The following is a 26,750-nucleotide window of genomic DNA, read 5'->3' as shown; positions in this document are numbered from 1 at the left end:
TTACCTAAGACAGGCTGACTTGGTCATAAGTACAGTGGAACCTCAGTTTTCGTACAATTCGGTTTTCATAGACTTTTTCCAACAAAATTTTGTCTCAGGTTTCATACATATCCTCATATTTCATACTCTTGGAAATGCTCCTTCCAGGGCCCACTGCGTGACTAGCCCCTGTACTGAGCCCCCAAACAAAGCATCCTGTGTTCTGTTGTGACCCAACCTGCTTTAGTGTTCATTGTTTGTGTGCTTTTTGTGCTTTTTCATTCGAGTGCAACTGCTAAACATGCCACCATGGGGATGAAGAAAGTTCTAAGTGCTAGCCCTTCTGTAAAAAAAGGCGAGAATCACTATGGAATTTAAGGAAGAACTTATAGCAAAGTGTTGGAGGATGTTGCATGCAGATTTCAGTGAGAAATGCCTACAACAAGCACTACTGTTAGTGAATTTATGGCTAGCAGAGGCTGGTTTGAAAAATTCAGAAAACGAAAGGGCATACGTAATGTGCTTGCTTCAGGGATAAAGGACATGTTTGCAAAGTGGAGTGATATAACAAATTTTGTGGAGGATTATCATCCCAATAAAGAAGTTGTAATCCGTGTCTCCAACATGTTTAATGACAATGCCGTGTTTAACTTTTGGCCAATTTGAAAGAAACCTGAAACAAATGTCTCTGGACAGTTCTGTTGTGTGACAGGGGTCCAGTAACTCTCAAGCTGGTCCTAATGCCAGTAGAAATTGGAGGGAAGTAACCTCAGACAGTTCCAGTAAAAAAACCAAGAGAAGTAACCCAGATAGGTCCTTGATACCTGAAGTCCTTCTGGAGAGAGATTTCTCTTCCAAACAATAATCTCTCCTTCTCCCTCTCTCCTCCTCTCCATCTTCCATACACTAACAAGTGTTTTCCATAGAGGTAAGAGTGATATTAAATGTTCATTTATTCATTTCATTAGTCATTTATTTTTATTTCTCATTGTTTTCTGTATGTAAAACTGTTTATATTCTCTATGAAATGTATTTTTGTTAATATTTTTGAGTGTCTGGAACACATTAATTGTATTTACATTATCCTTATGGGAATTATTGTTTTGGATTTCATACGTTTCAGGCTGTGTGGGACTTTCCACTGTATGTTGCCATAGTGTACTATGTATTAGGAATCATAGCAATGGGTTATGTCCAGTAGTAATGTATTGAAATATTCATTATAACTACCATATCTTTATGTGAAAAGTATTTTCTCTCAATTAAGACAAAGCTAACTGTATAGTACTATAAATCATATTTCTGTAGTATTAGGATTTTGTTTACTGGGTCTACTTGTAAGGTACAGGTAAAAAGTACAGGCTACAGTAGAGGGTACCTTAAAAGAAACACTGCCAAAATGTGTTATATATAAACCATGTATATGTCTAAGTTTAATTTTTTTGCCAAAGCTCATTATTATGAAAATGTACAATTTAATAATCACGTAGGAAACAGCATCTGTCACAAGAATTTTCTAAAAGGATGTCACTAATGGCGGTGTAATATCTATTACGTAAAAGTAGACCCATAAAAAGAATATTAATTAAACTTGATACAAGCCCCCTGATATTAAGGATAGATGGGGAACTTAATCACCAGAACCACTTAGTTTGATCATTAATTACTACAAATGACGATCTTGGTTTTACTAAACACCAGGGTTTGGAAATCAGGCATGATTGGGAGCTGCCATCACAGCTACCTATCATAAACAAGAAGTTAGGCCACCCCATTCATGATGTAAGTAGCCTAACATATCTGCTATTGTTAAAAAGGTCATTACCCTGTTAACAGGACATAAGTGTTTCAGTGAGAGACCCAATCTCTGCCCAGGTGGATTTTGCAGCCTCTGTTCTTTCATTTAATGGCTGAGAAATTTTTGACATAACATCTAATCCAGTATCTAGGACTGACATGAATTCCTCCAGGGAATCATAAATAGCATCTCATATACTGATAATCAGTAGCAAGGATATCCTTGATATTTCTGAAGATTTCCTTTTGTAATTCTGATAGACAGGCATCACAGCTACCTATCATAAACAAGAAGTTAGGCCACCCCATTCATGATGTAAGTAGCCTAACATATCTGCTATTGTTAAAAAGGTCATTACCCTGTTAACAGGACATAAGTGTTTCAGTGAGAGACCCAATCTCTGCCCAGGTGGATTGTGCAGCCTCTGTTCTTTCATTTAATGGCTGAGAAATTTTTGACATAACATCTAATCCAGTATCTAGGACTGACATGAATTCCTCCAGGGAATCATAAATAGCATCTCATATACTGATAATCAGTAGCAAGGATATCCTTGATATTTCTGAAGATTTCCTTTTGGAATTCTGATAGACAGGCAAACAGAATTTCCTTATCAGGGATGCCTCCATGAACAGATTGAGCTAAGGCAGGCGTATCACCATTGCCTGGCAGGATGGAATTCCTGGCTAAAACATACCCTGTCAGGGTCCCCCTCAATATCTGAGTGTTACGTGGGAGAGCCAAGATACTCATCTGAGTTATCTTTCGTTTAAAAGAGAAGAATTTGTTCTTGGATCTTCAGGATTCTGGAGAGAAAATTTGTTGGCTATGTCCACTTCATGTCAGATATTGGTAACATCTCTCCCCAGGAAAGTCTTTGTCTCCATTGGAAGAGTCAGTTTGGGAGGTCTGAGAATTCATTGCTTTGGAGTATTAGCCTGAACATGGATTATGGTCGGAAAGGGATGGAAACAGTCTGCCAGAGCTCTGGCAGAAAGATGTAGTCTGTAATCCTACAGAAACTTATGGTAGTCTGTAATCTTACAGAAACCTATGACCCATAGAGATATTTAAATTGAACTACTATTTCATAATTTAAACTTGCTGCCAGGAGCATTTTGCATATTTTACACATGACCAGTGACAAGTAGAATTCTTTATTCCTATAAACTGTTATCATTTTGTTTACCAGTTCAACTTCTAAGCACCAGGTAAAGGCTATATGCTACATTAGTTGGTACCAAAATTAAAATTAATTATTATTATAATTATTGTATCAAATATGTATAAAATCAGTATCTAAGATTTTAATTTGTTTGTTAAAGCTAACCACTGTGAAAATATGTGTTCCATTACGAAAAAAAATATGCATCACAAGAGATTTTCTTGAAGGGTGTGATATCACTACCAGCAGAGTAGGTAATACTTATCAGATCTGGCTGAATATTTTTCCTTAACCACTTGAAAAAACCTTGATAATAAACTGGGAAACACTGTATATCACAATATTAATTTAATTTTAAATTACTATGATGGAAAAAATCTTTTAAGTCAAGCTTGAAGGGGAACAGCTATTCACAGTTATTGGTATACGTATTGTAACCAAGAAGTTGGGTTGACACAATTTCACCTTTCTCTGTAAATGTTGAATTGGCTAATATTAGTTTCCCCCAAAAAATTGTATAAATACTGTATTATCACTTTCTTAACCAGAAAAAGGCAGCACAGCTCTTATGGCATAGCCTAGAGTCAACTCCTCATCTCATGGGAGACCTCCAGCGACCAGTTTTCACATTTAGGGGACTAAAGCTTTTAACTTTAGTTAATAATAATTTTGTCCTCTCAGGGATTCAAACCAGTGTGCAAAGGGGAAATCAGGACTTCAGTGATGTCTTCAGGCCCATACCCAGAGTTTTTTATGGGTGGTCATTTTTCCTAAAACTGGACTTTTTCTTCTATTAAAATCATTGCATATATGTATACAGTGGACCCCCCGTATTCGCGTTCTCCAGATTCGTGGACTCACACATTTGCAGATTTCTCTCGGGAACATTTCTCCTCATTATTCACGGAAAATTCACACATTCGTGGTATTTTTCTATGAGAAATATCCACAAATTCCTGGGGTTTTTTTATCAATTCCATCATAAAATGCACTTCTTGTGATAAAACTATTAAAAAAAACCAAGTATTAACATTTTTAATGGGTTTTTCTTGAGTTTTAACTAACAAAATAGGCTATTTTTAGCGTTTTTATAGGGGTTCCAAACATTCGTGGATTTTAACTATTCACGGGGGGTTGTCTGGTACGCATTCCCCGCGAATACGGTGGGACCACTGTATAGGTATACAGTGATACCTCGAGATACGAAAGGCTCAACTTACGAAAAACTCGAGATATAAAAGCAAATATGAAAAATTTTACGGCTCTACATATGAAAATTGCTCAAGATACGAAAGGTTGCTGCTGTAAAGTCCGAGATTCACCTGGACCACCGATAGCAATTTTGAAACTCGCACACCGCCAACTGAGTAGACTCACCACCATCCTCCCACTCTCCCATTGGTTCCTGATGCTAGTCACCGCCATGAGATCCTTCTCTCCTATTGGTCAGCATCCCTCCCATCATGCATCTACTACGTAGCGGCATGCTTCTTCGGCCACTGCACGGCATCATCTGTATCGTACGCACGCGGTATTCGTTCGTTCTAACGAATTCGTTTATTAATGTAAATTCGGCAGTTATTTCGTTGTACGTACGTAGTATACTTTATCGTGTTGTGTGAGAACTTTACTCCATACGTATATGTACTACATAACATAATTACGTACAGTATATACGTAGTCATGGGTCCCAAGAAACTTGAAATTCACGGAAAGAAGAGGATGCTCTCTTTGGAAACGAAGATGGAGATTATCAAGAAATATGAAGCTGGTATGCGATTGAGTGTGATCGCCAAGGAATACTACCGAAATCGGTCGACAATAGGCACCATCCTTAAGCAGAAGGATGCCATCAAAGCAGCTACACCTTCCAAGGGCGTCACTATTTTGTCCAGCAAGAGGACCCACGTGCATGACGAGATGGAAAGGCTTCTTCTTGTCTGGATAAAAGACAAAAAAATCGCTGGCGATACGATAACGGAGACTGCAATCTCCCACAAGGCCAGCCCTATTTTTGGCAATTTGATTGCCCAGGCCGAAGACGACAGAGGAGAAGGGACATCAATGCCAACCCCAGACTTCAAGGCTTCACATGGGTGGTTCGAGAAATTCCGTGAACGGACTGGCATCCATTCGGTGGTGCGGCATGGGGAGGCGGCCAGCTCGGACACGAAAGCGGCCGAAGCCTTTATTAAGACGTTTGACGAGATGATGACCAAGGAAGGCTACAGTTCTCAGCAAGTCTTCAACTGTGATGAGACTGGCCTTTTTTGGAAAAAAATGCCTCGTCGGACGTACATCACAGAGAAAGAGAAGAAGCTACCCGGGCTTAAGCCTATGAAGCCCCTACTGGTCTATCATTCCAAGACTCCTCGAGCCTTCAAGGCCCACAAAGTGCTTAAGGAGATGCTTCCAGTGATGTGGAGGGCTAATGCGAAAGCCTGGGTAAAGAGACTTTTGTTCACCGAGTGGGTAAATCTGTGTTTCGGCTCGACAGTGAAGAAATTCTTGGAAGAGAAGCGCCTCCCTCTGAAATGCCTGCTTGTGTTGGACAATGCCCCTGCTCACCCTCCTGGCCTCGAGGAAGATATCCTAGCGGAGTATTCCTTCATCAAGGTTCTTTATCTTCTGCCTAACACCACCCCTCTCCTCTAGCCCATGGACCAGCAAGTGATATCGAACTTCAAGAAGCTGTATACGAAACATCTTTTCAAGAGATGTTTCGACATCACCAATACCACAAACCTCACCTTGCGTCAATTTTGGAAGGAGCATTTCAACGTTGTGATATGCATCCGACTCATCGACCAAGCTTGGCAGGAGGTTTCAAGGCAAACTTTGAATTCCTCGTGGAGGAAACTCTGGCCTGATGCCGTATCCGCCCAAGACTTCGAGGGATTCGAAGTGGGCGAAGCTGGTGCTGCAGATTCAGGAACAGTTGATGATCCTGAAACTGTTTTGAAACCAGATCTTGACGAGATCATTGCACTCGGCAAGTCCATGGGGCTGGTCGTCAACAAGGACGACATCAATGACCTTCTCGAGGAGCACCAAGAGGAGCTTACGACGGATGACCTGAAGGAGTTGGAGGCCATGCAACATAACGTCGTTCAAGAGGAGTTCTCTAGCAGCGGCGAGGAGGAGGAGGACAACCCTATGACAACGGCAGAAATTAAGGATGTTCTAGCTGCTTTTCATAAAGTGCAATCGTTTGTAGAAAAAAGACACCCTGAAAAGGCTTACACAGGTCGTATGCTTGTGCAGTTCGGTGACGTTTCCCTGAGTCGTTTCAGGAACATTGTGAAAAGTAGGCAAAAGCAATCTTCCTTGGATAGTTATTTTTTAAAGAGGCCTTTAGTACTAGCAGGAGTAAGCAAAAAGGAAGAACCAAGTGATAATAAAAAATAGAAAGTTGAAAGTGGCAAAGAAGTTGAAATTTTTAATTTAAAAAAAAAAAAATTGTATAAAAAAAAAATAAAGTTAAAAAGGAAAAAAATGTAAAAATAAAAAAAGACAAAAAATTTCTTTTATAATTTTAGTTTTTTGTAACGCTAAGTGCTACAGTTTTGTTAACCCTAAAACGCCGAATGGATGTATTAAACGTCGAGTCAAAATGTCTCCCATATGCCGAATGGACGTACCATACGTCGACTCAAAAAAGTTTTTTTTTAAATTCGCGGAAAAATACTTATAGGCCTACCAGCTGAAAACTTTTGAATCACGCGCCTTGGGGGATGCTGGGAGTTCACGGATCAAGGTGTTGTTTTGTTTACAATCGTTACACAGGCGCGCAAGCGCGAATTTCTTTCTTATCGCACTAAAAATTATCATTGACACATCTCAAAAATTATTTCGTCACTTTGACATAATTTTTGCACCATTTTAAATTATCCGTTACATGAAGTATTATATATTAAAATGTGCGCAATTTCATTTAGAATACAACAACAAAAAAATACTCATGATTGTAGCTTTTATCAGTTTTGAAATATTTTCATATAAATAACGATAAGTGCAAAACTTTCAACCCTCAGTCAACTTTAACTCTACCGAAAGGGTCGAAAAACGCAATTGTAAGCTAAAACGCTTATATTTTAGTAATATTCAACTATTTACCTTAATTTTGCAACAAATTGGAAGTCTCTGGCACAATATTTCGATTTATGGTGAATTTATGAAAAAACTTTTTCCTTACGTCCGCGCGGTAACTCTTCCGAAAAAAAACATACATGCGATTGTGGTAATGTTTGCACCATTTTAAAATTAGCCCTTACATAAAAAAGTTTTATATATGGAAATGTGCGCAATTTCATGCACAATACAACTAAAAACAACCCATGGTTGTAGCTTGTATCAGTTTTGAAATATTTTCATATAAAAAATGATAAGTGACAAATTTTCAACCATCGGTCAATTTTGACTACCGAAATGGTCGAAAAACGCAATTGTAAGCTAAAACTCTTATATTTTAGTAATATTCAATCATTTACCTTCATTTTGTAACAAATTGGATCTCTAGCACAATATTTCGATTTATGGTGAATTTATGAAAAAAAAAACATTTTCCTTACGTGCGATTGTGGTAATGTTTGCACCATTTTAAATTAGCCGTTACATAAAGTTTTATATATGAAAATGTGCGCAATTTCATGTAGAATACAACGAAAAATAATTAAAGGTTGTAGCTTTTCTCATTTTCGAAATATTTGCATATAAATCACGATAAATTAGAAAAAAAAAAGAGAAACCATGTTCGGTCAACTTTGACTCTACCGAAATGGTCGAAAAACGCAATTGTAAGCTAAAACTCTTATATTTTAGTAATAATCAATCATTTACCTTCATTTTGCAACAAATTGGAAGTCTCTAGCACAATATTTCGATTTATGGTGAATTTATGAAAAAAACTTTCTTTCCCTCCGCTCGCGGATTCTCCGCCATAAATCTCGGAAAATTTGCTCTGTTTCATATTAGGCATTTCATAGAGTTTTATATATGAAAATGTGCGCAATTTCATGTAGAATAAAAAGAAAAATATTTGAAGGTTGTAGCTTTTCTAATTTCCGAAATAATTGCATATAAAAAAAATCTATAATCTCCGAAATAATTGCATATAAAAAAAAATTATAAAAAAATTTCGATATTTGGTCACCTTTAACTCATCCGAAATGGTCGAAAACTGCAATTGTAAGCTAAAACTCTTACAGTATCGTAATATTCCATCATTTAACTTCATCTTGAAACAAATTCGAAGTCTCTATAACAATATTTAGATTTATGGTGAATTTAAAAAAAATATATATTTTTACGTCCGCCCATTGCGAATTCATGCATCATTTTGTGATAATATTTTCTCTGTGTTGCTTTTATTGTTTTACAATGTGTTATATACCAAAATGATTGCAATTTAGTGTACATTACAACAAAAAAAGGTAACTTGTTACCTTTAACCGTTTTGCGCACAGCGCGATTTGAATACAATTATATATGAAATTTCGTTTTTGTGCTATCATATATCGCATTATTTATATATGATAATGATAATTTTTTTCATTTCTGATGATTGCATACTAAACTTCAGCCAATGACAAAACTAAGAGCCAAAAATGAACTCTTAATCTTGAAAACTAAGCGCGCTGTGTTTTTTTGAAAAAATATTTTTTCTGCTTCCGCGCTCACTCCGAAACACCTCCGGCACACGGGAGACAATTTTTATTTTACCGCTTCGACGTTTAAGGGTTAATGTGTTTTGTAAAGTTTAGTTTATGTATGTTTTCCTTACATTTTTTTATGTGTTTCGTAAAGTTAAGTGTACGTACATATCTGCCGTTTGTCCTCCTCCTCTGTCGCCACTTTCGGAGATAGCCTTACTCGAAAGGTAATCTTTCCCATTTTACAGGTATATTAGCAGTACGTATTAAGTTACGTATTGAATGGTCAAAATTGTTGTAGTATTTCGTTGTTTATAGGTCAATTTAGCTTCATTATGAAATTTACTGGGGTGTTTTTGGAGGGCTTGGAACGGATTAGCCATTTTACATGTAAAATGCTGTCCATGATAAGAAAAGCTCATGATACGAAGGCCGCCTTGGAACGGATTAATTTCGTATCTCGAGGTACCTCTGTATATCATATTCCTATTATCACTCTTGTATTTCCTACTAGTACTAAAGAATGATGTTAATGTTTAATAACAAAATTTATAAAAAAAAAGATTTGCCAAAAAACCAGATTGTCATTTATTACTTTGTAAGTACAGTTCAATGTAAATGATAGTCACAGAAAATATGGACTTCCAGAAATTGGGGGGGTGGGGTGTCATTTGACCCCCAAAACTCCCACACCTCGGTACAGGCATGGTCTTTACCAACTCGGCCGAGTCAGTAAAGACGTCACTGAAGTTCTGATTTCTCCTCTGTGCACTGGTTCTAATCCATGAAAGGACGAAATTATTGTCAACTTAAAAATTCCCCTTTGGTTAACATATATATATTAATTCCGAGGTAGAGCAAATTGGATATTAAAGGACATTTTGCATTTATATGAATCATGGTGATGTGATAAAAATTCACATATATGACATGACCAAACAAGCACTCAGAAGCAAAATTCTGTTGCACAGACCAGTAAGTAGTGAGGGAAAATAGCCAGCCTGCACAGTGTTGCCACATCTGTGCAAGAAGTATGAAGACAAAACCAAGGCAATTTCTGTAAGCAAGAGGCAGAGTCCTCTTGCCTTGCATCCTTTATACTCTTATCACTTTGCCAACAAGCACTATTCTGGCCAAAACCAACCATGAGAGATTTCTTTGAGATTGGTTGTTCTGTCTTTAGCCATTTGGCGACCATTAGAGTAACTCCTTTGAGGATTAACCGCAGCTATATGGTAAAAAATATAGTGCTCTGTTGTTATTATCATATGGTTTTTTTATTGAAGATTATCACCATTATTCCAGTTGTAGTAAAAATGTATATTTTTTGTTGACTATTTTTTTATTGAGCTATTATTCATATACCTTAAACATGTTTCGAGGACTCTGCAACCACAAATTTGAGATGCAGAGAAGGAACAACTGCTAGCTACTGTTCCTTCTCCTGGTCTTAGATCTGTGGTTGCAGAATCTTTGAATAGAGATCGGCATTTATTCATGAGTGGGGTAGGCTTTGGGGAAGCTTAACCCTTCAGAGATTCAAAGAATGATAGTTAAGATGATCCAGAATATCTTTGCCTTTACATCCTGACCTACATTCAAATGGTGTGGTTTTAAGTGTCTGTGACTCTTTGAAGACTGTAGGATTAACTTTTGATAAGAAATTGACTTTTGGGAAGCATACAAGTATTACAGTATTGCTTCCTCTGTTTCTCAAAGAGTTGGTATCATACAGATATGCTTTTGAATGTTCTGTGATGAAGCTATTATATTTAAGTGTGTTAACTCTTTTCTTCTTCCTTGTTTGGGGTACTAGTTGCCAGTGTACTATAACAACAAACAACATCTGCACTCCACTTTGCCTGACCTACGTATCTGTTTTTGCCCACAGCACTAGACAGGCGGCTGCTGCAAACAATCAGATTTAAGACAACTCAATCTACTGGGAATTTTATTATGGCTACAGCTATGTGGCATCTAAGCAAGGAGCAAATTTATTTCTGCTGATGTCCCCAAAATTCAAATGTGTTGGTTTTATTTTCCATTCCCTCATTGCTTCATTAGTATACTATTTATTTATCACCTTTTATCACAAACGTGTCTCTCACTGCAGGCTTATTTCCCTTTGGACCTCTGTTGGGTTCATGGTCTGTTTATGCTATCCATATGGGTTTTCAGTGAAGATTTAAAGGAAGAAGGGGAAAATAATCATATTTCTTGCTATTGCACACTTGTATACTACTGTATACTCTTCATACATTTGATCATTTACCTTGTAGTTCTGCATATCTTTGTATATACTATGTTTTATAATTACAGTATCATTTCATTGTGTTATTGCAGTGAAAGGTTATGAGATAACAAAAAGTTTGATGTGAGCAATGGGCCATTGATATAAACAATGGTCCATTCGTATTTCATTTATTATTGTATAGATGATAGTAATGGTGAACAGCTAAAGCTGTATCATTTCATGTAACTGAGTGCTGGTTGTAAGACAAGACAGGAATGTACTGTAGTTTGTGGTGGAGGCTGAGTGGTGGCACTGCCATACTTTCTTATGGCTAGCTATTGTTAGCATTCAACTTGTAATTTACTAAGTGATAGAGTAGTGTAGCCAGGTATAAACCTTCCAAACTTTTGTTTTTTCCAGGCTTTTTTAAAGCTTTTGCTGTATGTAGAGACTGATTGTTGTTAGCCATATAAATACATCAGAAATAGAGAGGAAGCTTTACATAGTATGACTTCCAATAGACAAGAATGCTAAAAGAGTAGTGAAAGGGCCTCCTACCAAAATAGTTTGACATCTGAAATAAAATGGGTTTTTTAGTACTGTACATAACTACTATCGTTTAAAGTGTATTTTTATGTTCCATAAGTGCAAAACTTATTTCACTGGGAGTGCAGAACTCCCAGATTTTGTACTTGGTTACTTGTGCATCACCTTTGGCACCTCTTTAAAAGTAAATCATTTTTCCTTTTTATTTTGATTATTATTGGTGACATAATATTGATAACATGATGCTGTACAAGGCAGAGATAACATTATGCTGTACAAGGCAGATTTTTACAGCAGGATTAAAGTACTAACAGGTTTGTATTCATGGACCATAAGAATTTAATTTGCATACTCTGTGATGAAAATTTTTCCACTTTGCTAAGTAAATACCAATTTGGGAAATCCTGAGAGATTTAATATAGAATTTGATAATGAACAATAGATCCAAACTCAGCTTTTGAAGAGATACTTATGTAGGTTATGTTGATTTCCAATATCTGGTCTTCATAATGTTCATAATATCCTCTTAAAGTGATTCTTCCTTTTATATATAAATATATACTATATAGATTAATATCATCTAGGCTCAAAGCATAAAAACCAACAGGATTATTTGGACAGAATGTTGGCAATACTGAGTTTCCATAGAAACAAGATATATACATATTCATAAATTTTTAGTATACATTCTAGAAATGAATGGTATGTGGACTGATCAGGCTGATTGACCTTGAGTTTTTTTATTTTTACATAGTACCTGTGGCAATGCAAAATATGACATTTCCCAGAAGTACCTGTGGCATTGCAAAATATGACATCTCCCAGAAATGAGGAAAATACTTCTTGTAAGGATGGATATGTTTTTCTGAAATCTGAAAGAGCTCCTCAAGGAAGCACAAGGATTTTTATGTCAGGTTTTCCATCTGTGGGATTAAGTGCATGAGTACTCTCCACTTTTGCTTACCTGGGCCAGATTGTCTTCTGTGCCTTTCGTTTTTTTACCATTATGTCTGTGCTTATATTTGGCAAAGTGCACACAACTTTCTATGATCAGATATAGTTGGTACATCTTGGGATTCTTCCATGATACACTACTGTACTATTGTATTTATGCCTAAGGGACCCCATTCACGCTCAGACTCAATTGCAAGACTTGTAGAAAAGTGGGCGGAACGTTGAATGTCGGTGCATGAATGTGATTGTTTTTAGTTGGTACAGACTGTTGCACAGATAAATCGTAGCAACCTTTTTAAAATGAGATATAAATAGGTGTTAATTGTGAGACACGGTTGTATTATGGTTGAAATACACATCCGTGCATGAATGAATGGAGGTTACGTACTTTGACGCAGACCTATATTTATCATTTCGGTAATATTCAGTGTCGTCTGCGACACATGACTTTGGAAATTCTTTAATTCTGGCAGAAGTATGGGTTGATAAGTCGTTTTGGACTGACTGGATTGCTTTATATAAATCACATGCTTATGGAACATGAAATCAAAATGTTATTCAGACAGAAACTGGGAAAGTATCTCCTTCGATATTTTGATAAACAAGCTAAAGGTTACTAAATATACAGATGCTACATATGACACTGGCACCAAGAAAATAAACATTAGAAATGCTTTCCGGGATGATTTTCCAAATCCAGGTAAAAATGTCTCTGAAAATAAAGCCACGGGAAAAATGTCGCAGGAAAAGAAGTTACATTAATCTTTTATAGTGAACCCCAAGGGTAAATTTTAACTCAGTATGTATCCATGTAGCCATCTTTGCAAAGGCGTGTTTAGTAAAAGGCCTTTGGGGATGACTGTAAAAACATAAGCAAAGGACTGTAAATATCATAAAGATAATGACCTCCAAGAAATAGTATTGTGAATTTTTCCCTGTGACCTTATTACGAGTCAAAATAAATCAGTGTGATTTTTTCCTGTGACTTTGCTTTTTTTCCTAGCCAATATTGTAACTTTATCACTGGTCACCAATATACCAAGCCGCTAAGGAGATATTGTCACACTGTACTTTAGGTCCTCATAAGATTTCCCCGTTGCTAAATACCTTAATGTGGCAGTCAGCCTATCGGCACATATAGATTGCCTCATATAAATGTCTGATATCATGGTATAAGGTGTTATTAATGCCAGCAGTTCCCTAAATTTATCCTCACCCATCCTCAAATAATTATACCAATCACTTGGATAAGATTTGAGTTCATTTATGAGGAATGCATGAGAAAACTTTTCTTTTAAGCAACCAGTCTTTTGTCCAACATCTCTTTCTATTCTTAGCAGGGTTCTTCAATTTGATGTAAATTATAGCACAAATTGCCATAGCTTCCAGTTCACTGTTGTAGAGTAGCTCAGTCATCACTCTACCACGTCCAAGAAGCAAACAAGCAATTTATGCAGAGTGGGTCGTAACATCAGTGGCCGTGTCATTTCTTTCTATGCTCCTCCCTTTTTGACATGTCTGGAATAAGTCTGAACGTGAATGGGGTCCCTTAAATCCCAAACAGTATAGGGGATTAAATACAGTCCAAGGACCTTATTCATGGGAACCATAAAGATTTTAATTTTTTTGCTATCTACAATCACAATTGTGATCGATTTAAGGCAGTACAGTGTTCAGTGAAACTTTAATGGAGAATTGACAAGTATACTATCGTAAACCAGTGTTGCTGAGAAATGTGTATAAAATCACAGGATAACATTAATTGGCAATATAGTATTTAGTGAGTAGAACTAAAAAGGTTGCAAAGTATTACCAAATGAAATAATTGAAGTCATTATAATGTCAATATGGATTTTCTCTAAAGAAATAATAATATGTATATGAAAGTTATTCAAATTTATTGAATACGAATATTTGCATAATACAATGCTGTGTTACAGACATGCATTAAAAACACTATTGTAGGACATATTAAAGTAAACATGAAATTTTGATACTGTTTGAATGGCAGGAAGAAATTTGGCAATTTTATAATTTTCTGTGACTCCATTTTTGTGTTACTTTTAATCCAAGGATGACAAGAGTGAATTACTTACCATGCATAATACAGAGAACAGTTTAGGGCCAAGATTCACCCCAACTTATTGATTTTGTGACCTTAGACCCCATGTAATTCCTGTAAAGATTGCCAACCTTCAAGTAACTTGAAATAAGTTCACTGTATTTGCAAATGAAATTTCAGTTTCATCATTATAACACAATTGTCTCACAACTGACTTAAAATGAGGATATTGTAGAAACCTCCTTATGTAGTTAATGCAAAGAATTAGATCATAAGTATAGGTTTTCTTGAAATGAAATCGTTAAATCAACATTAGAATTAGTGGATTGGTTACTACTGAATTTAATCTGGTCATTTTCAAGGTACTGTGAAAATTTGAATAAAAGATGCTACAAGCAAGATAATCACTCATAAATTCTATTTTAAATTCTTACATCAAAATGAGACGTGTCTTTTTCATGATAGTATTTTTGCTTAATTGCAGTAAAGTATACAGTAGTGATTGCTCTTATTTCCTGTGAAAATTAGTGAAAAATTTTTGTTGCATGTTCCTATTGAGAACTGTGTTTAGAAAAGAAGTAGAGGCTACAAAAGCAGTTTCAGAAACCTGGAAATTTTGGAGCCAGAGTACTATATGTAATAGTAAGAATAGATGGGCGTCATTCTTTGTAATTAAAAAGGATTGAGCACATTCTGTCTTCATATTAACATAAGTATACTTGAATTTATTATAAGATAAAGCAGCATCTCAGTATCATTTTTCAATAAACACCATCTAAGAATATACACATGAACATTAAACAAGAAAAACTAAAAGTTTTTAGGCCACTGTGAAGATGTTTGGTTTCAGTGTTTGGAGGATTGATGGTGCTTGCTGAGAAAGAGGGGAGAATGAATGTGTCTTTAAAGATATACTAAAGCAGACTCAATTGCAAGTGTCACAAGGTTAATCATAGTGTGATTGCAAAGGTGACCTGATATCATTTATTTGTTTGGTAGGAAATCGAGACGAGGTGATCCCCATGTTGAGTCTAAACAACCATCTGCAGTTGGGGGGAGGGTGCTGCCCCCCTCCACCTCCCACTCCTACAGTGGGTACCCAACCCAACGCCCTCTCCAACACATATGTGGCTGAACCAACTGCTATCTCCAACACATATATGGCGCTCCCACCCACAAACCTCAACACACATGCAATGGCTCCTGCTGCTCTGCTTAATAATTACAGTGCAGCCTCAGTCATGGCATCCTCCAATTCCAAGACCACCTCCTCAAACAGTGGTACCCAGGTGTCCCCCCTCCGAGGATCCCAATCTTCCCCATTGCGTTCATCAAAAAAGTCTTCGATGCGAAGTTCTAAGAAGTCCTTTCTTGGGCGCCAAACTAGCATAAGCCATAGCTTTCATTCCAATCCCGACGCCAGGAGCTGTGTCCGTGCGGCAGAGATCCAAGCCACCAATCAAGGGTCAGATCTCCATGCTAAAGATTTAGGACATCTCGCGGAGTTCGTCCCTTCCTCCGAAGCTGTGAACACAGCTCAAGGTCCTCTCTCTCCCACTTCTTCGTCTCACGACCAGTCTCTAACCATGCCCCTTCTAACTTCATCCATCTCAGCCCGGTAACCTTCTGCCCCCTGTTGTATATGTTTCCAGATTATTCTCCTTAGTTTCATTTAATCTGTTCTACTCTACCTTATAGTTATATACGTTTAGAAATTTCCTTTCCCCTTTTGGGCACTTCACTCCTTTCTGTATGCTTTGATTCTCCCACCCAGTGCTGTGCTTCAAAGATCTCTGTGCCGACTTCACGATATGAATATAACATTACAAAGATACATCATATGATAATAATTGCTCCATTTACTCCTGTTGAGCCCTTCATCTGAACAAGTTTGCCTACACAGCAGTTGTAACTGCTTTAAAACTCTTTATTACCCCTTACAGAGAGGACTTTATCTGTTGGATTATCCCATTTTCTTCACACACATAGCAGTTCTCTGCCTACTGGAACCCCCCATCATATATAATACAACAGCTCCACGTTGCCACTAGGGTATGGTTGATACAGTGTCATAAGGAATATTCTGTGTCTTTTTTTTCCCAACCCCAACATGATGAAAATTTTCAATTTACAGATTGCATGACAAATCCTTAAGTGTTGTTAAGCCAAGTACATAAAATCTGTTTGTTGTGAGTATGCTCATGTTTAGGGATGTTTGTAATGAGTGTGATTGTACATCAAGCTAATTATTGCGTAGTATTCCCACCTTTATTTCCATATCCTCCGTGCCAACCATTTTCCCAATATATCCTATTCATCTATGACATTCATATATATGTTATATATATAGCTATATATATATCTATATATATATATTATAGCTCCTGCTGTTTATATCCTAAGGTGCCTGATAATTAAACCTCTCACAAATTTTAGAATGTTCATATACTAAAAGACTGCTCAAAGTCACATTATTTTTTGAGAAACTTTCATCAGGACAGTAAAGTGAGTGTGACTAATTTTTTTTACTTAGCAAAACCTTTTTTACTGAATTCTGAGTTAACTGATTCAGTCCTTGTATATCACCAAAAACTGTTTTTCTTTTGTCTTTGCTAAATCCCTGTATAGTATAATAAAACTATAAAGTTCTTTTCTTTGCTCTGCTTTTCTCCAGGGAGCTAGAAACTTGTTCTTTGTTTGTTTGTTTGGCCCTAGGATACTTGGGTTTGAGATTAACAACAGTTGTTCATCCACTGTTTTCAGTTACTGGGCAAGCACTGTGATGGCTTTCTAGTAACTGAATCCACTGCCATAAATTTTAGGTGGACAATTGTTGTTTTATCTTGGCCACCTCAGCCATCCTTATGGGGCCAACAAACAGTCTGAACAGTTTGAGTAAAGGGTTCTCTGAGAAGGGTATCAGCTTGGGAAAGAATTTTGTTTTCTTTGCTTTTACTGATCTTATTCACAAATTTCACTACTCTTCTCACAAAGCATTATTACTCAGCATCTAGAACTATTACTTTTTACTTCCTGCACATGTCTTCTTGGGTGTCTCTTATCACTCAGTTGTTGCCCTTTCTCAAAAGGTTCACACTGTAATCCATACCAAGTTCTGGACAACTTGATGCTTCTTCTAAACCTAGCTTTTTTTCCATTGTTGATTTCCCCTTTGGTATTGTTTTTCAATTATTTGCTTTGTCCAGAGCAAAGGTGAGTTATAAGTGAGCCTCCCTATTCTTCTCATTTGTACTGACATTCACTAATGTTACTTTTTCAGGCAACGATGCCCCTAATTCCACGACTAATGGTACATCTAAAGGTAGTGACATGCCCTCAAACAAAATTACTGGGTTCTAAGAGGTCCAGCAGCCACACCCAGCCCACCATGGCAGATGTTATCATGTGTTGTGGCCACCACAAGGGAAAGTAAATGGTTGTTTTGTACCATAAGCTGTTGTAAATTGATTCCAAATGACAAAAAAAAAATCATAAAGAATATCAATAACAAATCCCGTAAAACCATCTCCTCCCTCACATGAGTTCCATTCATGGACTAAGAGTTCGTGTCTCGTAACAACAGCCCAACGGAGAACCTTTATCCCAAATGAGCTCTCACCAGAGGGCACTTTACAACCAGATCTATCGTGTTTAAACCTTTAAAAGCAGACAAACAAAGTAGCAGTTAAACCAAATTATCCTTCCATGTAATACCTTCATACCTTTCATTAAGTACTGTACTTTGCTTCTGTAAAAGTACTGCCTTTACTGAGATTGGTGCCATACTTATGTTAAGAGTGTTAATTGTGAGGTGTACAGTGTCTTCTCTTCTGGGAGTTTTTTTCTTAAGGAAATTACTCTGAAATTATAATGAGTATAATATTCATATTTACCTTGATATGTGTTCATTATTAAAAAAGCTTTTCATTGTAGCCCCCCAAAGTTATTAGCCTTAATTATTTTACTCTACGTTCTTTACACTGTCAACGGCATCAGTTAATCAGAAGTATGTGACTGTGACTATGACTGCACACCCAAGAACACATTTGATCACAACTTGAGAGGTCTAGGGCAATAAAAACTTCTAATTTTCCAAAAGCAGAAAAAATCCTGGTTTGTTAACTTAGAAAACACAATGTAGAAACATTGACAACACCTATTTGTTGGTAGTCTTACTTATTGCAAATTTATTCAGTTCTGCAGTTTGTATTCCTGGTTACTATATATACATATGTAGAATAAGTATCCTATAAAGAGTAAATATTTTGTTTAATGTTCTTAATTATTATAGAAATTACAGTATACATACGGACTTATCTTACAAGGCTTTAGAAGTACTGTATGATGAATAATTAGCATATATAGTACTACAAGTTATGCAAAAATAAGTACATACTGAAAGAGGATAGAGAAAGGGTAAACATGATGACCTTTTACCCTTGTAGAACTTTGAGGAAAAGGTTATGTTGGGAGTTGCACAGTCCCTTGATGAAATTATTTGCAGCTAAGTACAGTAACTGGAGAATTTAATTCAAACCATCAGTTTCAGTTTTAGAAATATAGTAGTCTTGTTTTGATCAAGTAACAAGGTAAGGTATATCCTGATGCTCAAAGGCATACCAAGTGCGTAAATGGTATCTTGTATATACGGATTTGTTTTATTTGTTGAATTTGTGCAGGCTTTTACTGTAGTTAAAGGTACTATTACTTCTTATGCTGTTTTCCACTTGGATGCACTTTTTATTTTATCAGATATGAATGTTTGCGTAAGCTTAGCATGCAACTGAGAATAAGGATTTAAGTGAGGTGTTTTACCATATTAGGCCCTTTATGACAGAACTCCAGGAGTGTTTATAGTTACAAAATGCTGTAGAGTAAAGCTTAAGGTGCTGCTGCTGTAAATGCTATAATTCAACATATGCTTTGTAATGAAATAGTGCTTTAGGGTTTGAATTCAGCATCATCAAAGTTTAAAGAATTCAGCACCCATCCTCTTTGGAGTAGAATAGTGGATTCCAACATTTATTAGACATCCATTCAGAATGATCATTGTTGTAAGTAATGCAGTGCTAAAAAGATAAGGTTTTGCAGGATTCATGTTTGACAGACACCTCAGATGTTCATATGAAATACTGGTGTTAATTATACATTGTAATTGTGATTTAATATCACTGAAGCATTATTCACGACAGCCGTTTTAGATGGTCAGCTACCTACTGTTTACAGAAGTATTTTAACATAGGTTGCTTGAAGCTCATATGATTTGTGAAGTGTACAAAGCTCTTATAGGCACATGTGCCTTTAAACTTTTTGTTCATATCAGTCTCTGATTTTTTTTTAGGTTATTTGGGATGTTTTCTGTAATCAAAAGAAAATTATAGAAAAATTGTACTTAAACTTTATTGCAGTGAACAAAATCACAAACAGAAAATTGTAGATTTCTTTTTTAGTACAACAGAACCCTGTGATAGTATACATAAATCTCAGGATTAAGTGACTGTCAGCATATAACAGCAATAGCTGAGACTGAGTTAATTACTGAAAAATTTTAATGAAAACTTTTAAGTGGGTTCAATTCTAAGTTTTGTTAGAGGAAGGACACATAAACTTTGAAAATTATTTATCCCTTCATATTAGTATTACGTACTCTGTTAGGTAAAGAAAAAAAACCTGTTGGGCATGATATACACAATCATGATTGAGCAATGTCTAAAGATAGAATATCAATACTCAATCGTTATGCAGTTCTATATTAGGCTTTTGTTGCATCTTGCACTATTGCTGTTGCTTCTGGAAGTACAAATACAGGGTTTGTTTCCCTTTTTTCAACTTGAGACCATCATCAAATGATCTAGAATACAGCATATACAGTTGATGTATTCTTTATTATTTGGCTTTCATAGATAGCAGTGAAAATTAACTGACTATTCTCTTAGTATTCAGTCAGATTTTGATATAGTATTTGGAATTGTTTCATCAATTTGTGGTGCATTGATGTATGAACAGAATTATTAGTTTATGAATAAAGAATTGCAATTTTCCAAGTATTTTGACAAAATGAACATAGATCATAATACCATGGTTATTCTTCAGGAAGATTTTTTTAACTAGGTATCTTAACATTACAGAAATTTGGACCCAACAGGTAAACAAATTCTCAAATGTTTATTTGGATGGTAGATCATCATGATTTAAACAGCGCCTTCAAATGAATTCTAGTTTTATGGACTGTGCTTCTTCTCTGGAGTTTCTGCAAGATGAGCACTTAGGGTTATTTAGTCGCAGATGAAGATTTTTTTATTAGAATATTGTTTTGTATGTTTTGGCACTTAAGAATAGATCTTCCTTGAGTATTACTGTTTTTGTTACTGACGAATGTGAAAGAATATGTTTGAAACCATGTCAGTATTTTAACAAAGTCTGGAAATGTACATTATAAATGTTGTACTAGTTCTTTTGTAAGATAACTTTAAGGAATAGATAGCTAATGCAGTCTCTTGAAAGAAATGTAGTTTAAATTAAAACATTCAGAGAGCTTCCAAGTTATTTTAAAACTCTGGTCTATTCAGTTTTTATTAACTTATATTTATTGTGTTACTGTATTGATTATGTAAACATGTCAGTATTTTAACAAAGTCTGAAATGTACATTATAATGTTGTACATAGTTCTTTTGTAAGATAACTTTAAGTAATAGATAGCTTACTGCAGTCTCTGAAAGACATGTAGTTTAAATTAAAACCTTCAGATAGCTTCCGTTATTTTAAAACTCTGGTCTCTTCAGTTTTTATTAACTTATATTTATTGTGTTACTGTGTTATGTAAACAGGTCCCCTGAGAAACACTGTACATGCTCATAACATTTTAGGGAGAGTTTCTTCAAGGTACTGTGCTGCCATCTTACAGTGTAGGAGCTGCATGGTTTTAAGCACACCTTTATCAGGTAAGATTAGGATATCTCATCAGTTTAGTTCATTATTATTGTGTGAATTCACATGCTAATGAATAACACTCTATAATTTAAGTATGGCACAGTATTGGCATCGTATTGCGCTACCCTATCATAGAACTGCTGTTTTCCCTGTTAAGTACTGTACTGTAGTCTTTCTCTACTAAGCACGATAACAGGTAATAAGTCTTCTTCAGAATTTACAGATCCTATAAGAAAATCTGCCAGTCAACCATTACACTTCGTTGCTCTTAGGCAACTCCGATCTTTGACAAAACAAAATCTTACTTTTAGTGATTAATATATTTGTATCCTTATGTTATGATTAATTTTCTCACAAAATTTACCAGTACAATTATAGCTCATTGTGAGACTTATAAGTGTTACAGTACATGGTTATTATTTGTTTTTTTTTTAGATGATTTACAATTTCTTTTATTCCTACCACAGTTATTCACTGAACTCTGTAAGTGTTGGCATTAAACAGAAAAGTAGGAAGTACATTGTTATTTCTTCCCGAGTGGGAATTTTCGTATTTAAAAACTAAGTTTACACAAATTTACATGTTAACACTGTTATTCCACACTAAATTAGGTTGAAATCAAATATATCTCTGATAAGCATACAGATTTATGCAGCAGTTATCATAGAAATAACAAAAGACTGTGTAAAGTAAATTTAGAAGTGAACTCATGCACTCCAAGAATAGGACATCCTTGGGAACAACAGCAAAGTGTTTTAGCATGTTCTAATATGGCAAATATTACATTATTTCTAGAAATGATTTTGTACATATTTGTGTGGTGATTACTACCCCAACTCTATCAATTTGATCATGAAAATATTCGAAACTTCTGATCTTATCTAGACTACTCACACCCCCATCTTTACACGATTCATTATTATAAGCATTTCTAGAGGATTGCCGACAGTTGCAGCATGGTAATGATTTGGGTTTAATTATACCATTTGTATGATTCTTATAAATTTATATAATTGTTGTATTATCATCTGGACTGGTACATTTTTTTAGTCCTACACATGGCTCTTTAAATAGTGCCTGAAAAGTGTAGCACTTTGATTAGTGAAATACTTTCTACCATTACTACCACTTACTCTTCTCTGTGAGACAACGAACAAGAAAATCTCCACCAAGATAGGTATCCAGTATAAAAAGGAAGGCTGCCATGTCCATATCTATCGTTTGTGCATAGCCTTATGTAGAATATCATTTGGAACACCTGAAATCTGCCTGCATTTTCTCATGGTTTAGAAGTTCAGACCCATTTTGTCTTGCATTGTTTTGTTTTTGTTGCTTACAGTGATTTGTTTTTAACTCTTGTTTATAAGAAAATGCACACAGAGAGTATTGTGTATTGTAGATATTCTTATAAATGTATATATATTTATATATATATACACATCAATACATATACAGTATATAAAATATCATACTTGTAATTATGTAATGATTTAGCCTAGCTAGCGCTGTACAATGAGGAACCCAAGCTAAGGCCCCTGCCATGATGCAGTACTGCTTCTAGTGTAGATGTGGCATGTGTGGGAGGAGAAAACCTCTCAGACTAGATTATATGTATTTATTTTGATGGAAATTGATGTCTTCTGATTTAACAGCCATTTTGTTCATGTATGTCTAGATGTAGCAAGTGTGGCAGCATGCTGGCAGCGCGGCTGCAATGTGTGTAGCGCTAACACCACTGTATCTCTCCCTCTCTCTTACAGTCGGCATGGGCATGGGTCTGTCTGTTACCTTGAACCCCAATGGCGTAGGCTTAGAGACGGCCCTCAAGGCCCCACTATTATCCCAGACGGGGGCATGTGGGGGTCCCACTGCCCCTCTTCAACCACTTTTCCCCATTGCCACTATGGCGCAGGTGGCTTTAGCACAGCCAGCCCAGATCCCCTCCACTACTCTTCCCTCCAATCCTGCTCCGTTACAGTTACAAGCACCCCCTCCTACTTCCTGTCCTCAACATTCCCCATCACCACCACCATCCCCAACACGCCCTCTCTTGGGGTCCTCCTCTGGCTCTCTTGGGGGCCTTCGTGGACCAGATAATGACCAGACAACTGGAACAGGGGAAACGAGTCCCCATGGATCAGACTCCCCTGGAGGCCTCACCCCGAGCACCGTGTAACCTTCAACAACTGGACGAGCTACTGTTATGTGAGTCACTGCCGTACTTTCATGAAGATATTTTGAGAGGGATTCATTAAGGAAGAAGCGCTCAAAATAGTCTTGCTTGACTAGCAGTGTTCGTGTAAAGACCACAAAATATAAATAGACTACAATGTTTCGTCTATTCTAGCGTGAAATAAACATATAAATGATTGCTACAAGGACTGGCCAGAGAAGAAGGAGAACTAAAAGTTGCCAAAAAGATTAACAAGTTAGGTCAAGACGCTAGATGCATCCCCTCCAGCGAGAGTGTCCCATAACAGACACTGTACTGTGATCCTTTCATGTTTATTGTATGATGATCTTTATAAATTATTTTCATTATTTTGATGTTCTGAAGACAATGATACTTCGAATGCAAACTAATTCTACTACTACTGCACTGTTTGCCTGCATGTTTGTTGACACAGGATATTAGCACCATTGTCTCCTTTTCCACAAAGGACCAAAACTGGGAGTGATCTTCATGATCTATTCGTATTCACCTGATTTCCTGATGAAACAGATAACACCAAACTTGTATTGTCCACAACATTTTTTTTACTTGTGATGTTCCAAGGGTGAGTCAGCAGTATGTGAAGTTCAGCTTAGTGGGAGAACCTCTTCTCACCTTCCCACGGGCTCTGAGCTTTAGTGTTATGAAAGGATATGTGCTGTGCTCATACCCACTCATTGATTACCAAATTTTCAAGGAACAGAAAATAATTCAGTCTAGTATAAACATGATATACAGATGTTATGAAAATGTTTTCCATAATATAAATTTGCTAAGTGCATAGAATTATTGTATTCTGTTATGGACCATCTGTAAGATTTATGTAAATATCTCTAAGAAAAATGAAGTTTTTTGAAGACTTGTTCACTTTCAGAAAACCATTTGATAAAAGCAAGCAATGTATATGTCATATATATATGTATGTGTGTATGTATTAAATTGGGAAATATTTAAATTTTTCCACATAATCGTGGTATGCCAGTTCAGTAAACAGTACTTGAACTTTTAACTGTAATTAATAATTGAAAATGATTAGCTTACTTAAATGAAAAATAGATGAGAGGGTATTCAGACTTATATTAATGTCCTCTTGTCTTTAACCAAAGAAAATTAACTGGAAACCCATGACATGTAAGAGTCCAGGATTGGTCTTAAGCAATATGATTGTCTTACCAATGTTAAAAATGTTTGGGCCTTTTCAATTCAAGTTACCATTGCTATGTTCTGCCACTAACTATCCAAAGCAGCAATATCCATTGCAGAAAACTCTCAAACGTTCTCTTTTAATAGCAGAAAAGATGATGTATCAGGTAGCTAACTGTGGAATAGCCTATTATTATTATATTATTATTATTATTAGAATTTGGAAATTTTTATTGTTATCTGTTTGCAATATACTACACATATTTTTGTTTTAACTCAGGCACTTCTTAAATTGTAATCAATAATATACATTTGTTATCTATACAGATAAAAGGCAATAATTGTATGTCTGTCTGTCTGTTTGTTTGTTCATTCACTATGCACGCCCAGATTTGAGAGTTAGGGCTACCAAATTTTTGCTATAGACTCCCTCCCCCCAAGTAAGGTTTTAATCAAAATAAAAAATTTGAGGGCCATTTGTAAAGGGGTCATATCCCCTCTTTTTCATATCCCCGCATATTTACAACTTTCGGAGTTGACATCTAGGGCTACCAAATTTTTACCATAGACTCTCCACCCCTTCAGGAAGGCTTTAGTCAAAATCCGAAATTGGAGGGTCGTTTCTAAGGGGATCATAACCCCTCTTTTTCATACCCCCTCATTTTTACAACTTTTAGCATTGACAACTTGGGCTACCGAATTTTCACTGTAGACTCCCCTTCCCCCAGGAAGGTTTTCTCAAAATCTGAAATTCAAGAGCTGTTTCAAAGGGGGGTCATAACCCCTCTTTTTCATACCGCCTCATCTTTTACAACTCTGGAGTTGACATCTATGTAGAAGTATTTTTATTGATTCAAACAGCCTCCCCAAAATATTAAGGCCATAAGGCACCCTCAGTAGTAAGGGGGGAAACCCCCCACCCCCAGAATTGCGGCCCAAGGGTTTCCCACAATATTAGGGGACAAAAGGCCTACTCCTTTTCAACTTACCGACAACCAGAGGAGGAGAGGGTCAGGGTCATAGCCTACTTACCCCAACCTTGATAGCCAGGGGTACTGGCCCCCTTTGGGAATTAGGTCCCAAAGGGTAAAGATGTGCCTACTGCATTCAAATTTGGTACCATGATAACATACTATAGGCTGAGTTTTATCAAGGGCCATTTAAGGGGGCCCCGCAATGAAAATCTTTCCCAAGCAGCCTGTCGCAACATGTATGTGCCTGCCGTTGGCACTGGTGCCTGACGGGGTCAGTCAGTGGCACCATAGCATTGGCTGGGGAAAGATGTACATCCAGGTCATTTAAAAGTGAATATGCATTCATTAACACGTTTGAAGGGTGGGTACCTACAGCTACTAATATGTTTATTTATATATATATATATGCATACAGTGAAACCTCAGTTCTCGTACATAATCCATTACAGAACGTCACACAAAGTCTGAAATGTATGAAATCCAAAACAATAACTCCCTCAAGGAATAAAAATCCCATTACCATAATGCATTGCAGACACCCATAAATAGTAAGAAAATACTTTTTTTAGAGAATAAACAAAATTTTCCATACAGAAAACAAAGAGAAATAAACATAAATGACTAATAAAATACATTTAACATCACTCTTACCTTTATGGAGCTCTTGCTTAGCATATGGAAGACAGAGAGGAGGGGAGAGGGAGGAAGAGAGGTTATTGTTTTGATGGGAATCAAAACAGGACATCAGGTATCAATGGCTGTTTTTGCTTATCAGCACCCTACCGATAACCAGGGACTGCCCATATATATATATATATATATATATATATATATATATATATATATATATATATATATATATATATATATATATATATAAATTGTGTATGTATGTATGTATATATATTATATATATATATATTATTATATTATAGTGTATCTCCAATAGTAAACAACACTGAATATAAAAGAAGTTGACTGGCCTTTATATACAAAATCCAAAAGAGGGGTCCTGTCAACTTCTTTTATATTCAGTGTGAACTTGAAAATGTAGAATATACTACAAAAGTACTTGTTCCAAGTCCCTGTTTCACTTACCTTT

General features: G+C 36.2%; 1 protein-coding gene across 3 annotated transcripts in view; it reads left to right on the top strand.

The window, feature by feature from the left end:
- LOC135216818 (potassium voltage-gated channel protein Shaw-like) overlaps positions 1-26,469 on the top strand; it is a 96,408-nt gene extending 69,939 nt beyond the window's left edge. The window contains exons 6-7 of one of the 3 annotated variants that reach the window (XR_010314933.1): positions 17,669-21,006; positions 21,217-23,216. Coding sequence is in view for 2 of the 3 variants with exons in the window: in XM_064252316.1 (XP_064108386.1) it covers positions 15,388-16,010 (623 nt within the window). In the remaining variant the exon portion in view is untranslated. The other 2 variants (XM_064252317.1, XM_064252316.1) reach the window with 2 other exon arrangements.
- The last annotated feature ends 281 nt before the right edge of the window (positions 26,470-26,750 follow it).

The sequence above is a fragment of the Macrobrachium nipponense genome, chromosome 6, assembly GCF_015104395.2.
Source record: "Macrobrachium nipponense isolate FS-2020 chromosome 6, ASM1510439v2, whole genome shotgun sequence".
Taxonomy (NCBI): domain Eukaryota; kingdom Metazoa; phylum Arthropoda; class Malacostraca; order Decapoda; family Palaemonidae; genus Macrobrachium; species Macrobrachium nipponense.
This window is presented reverse-complemented; position numbering and strand designations above follow the sequence as displayed.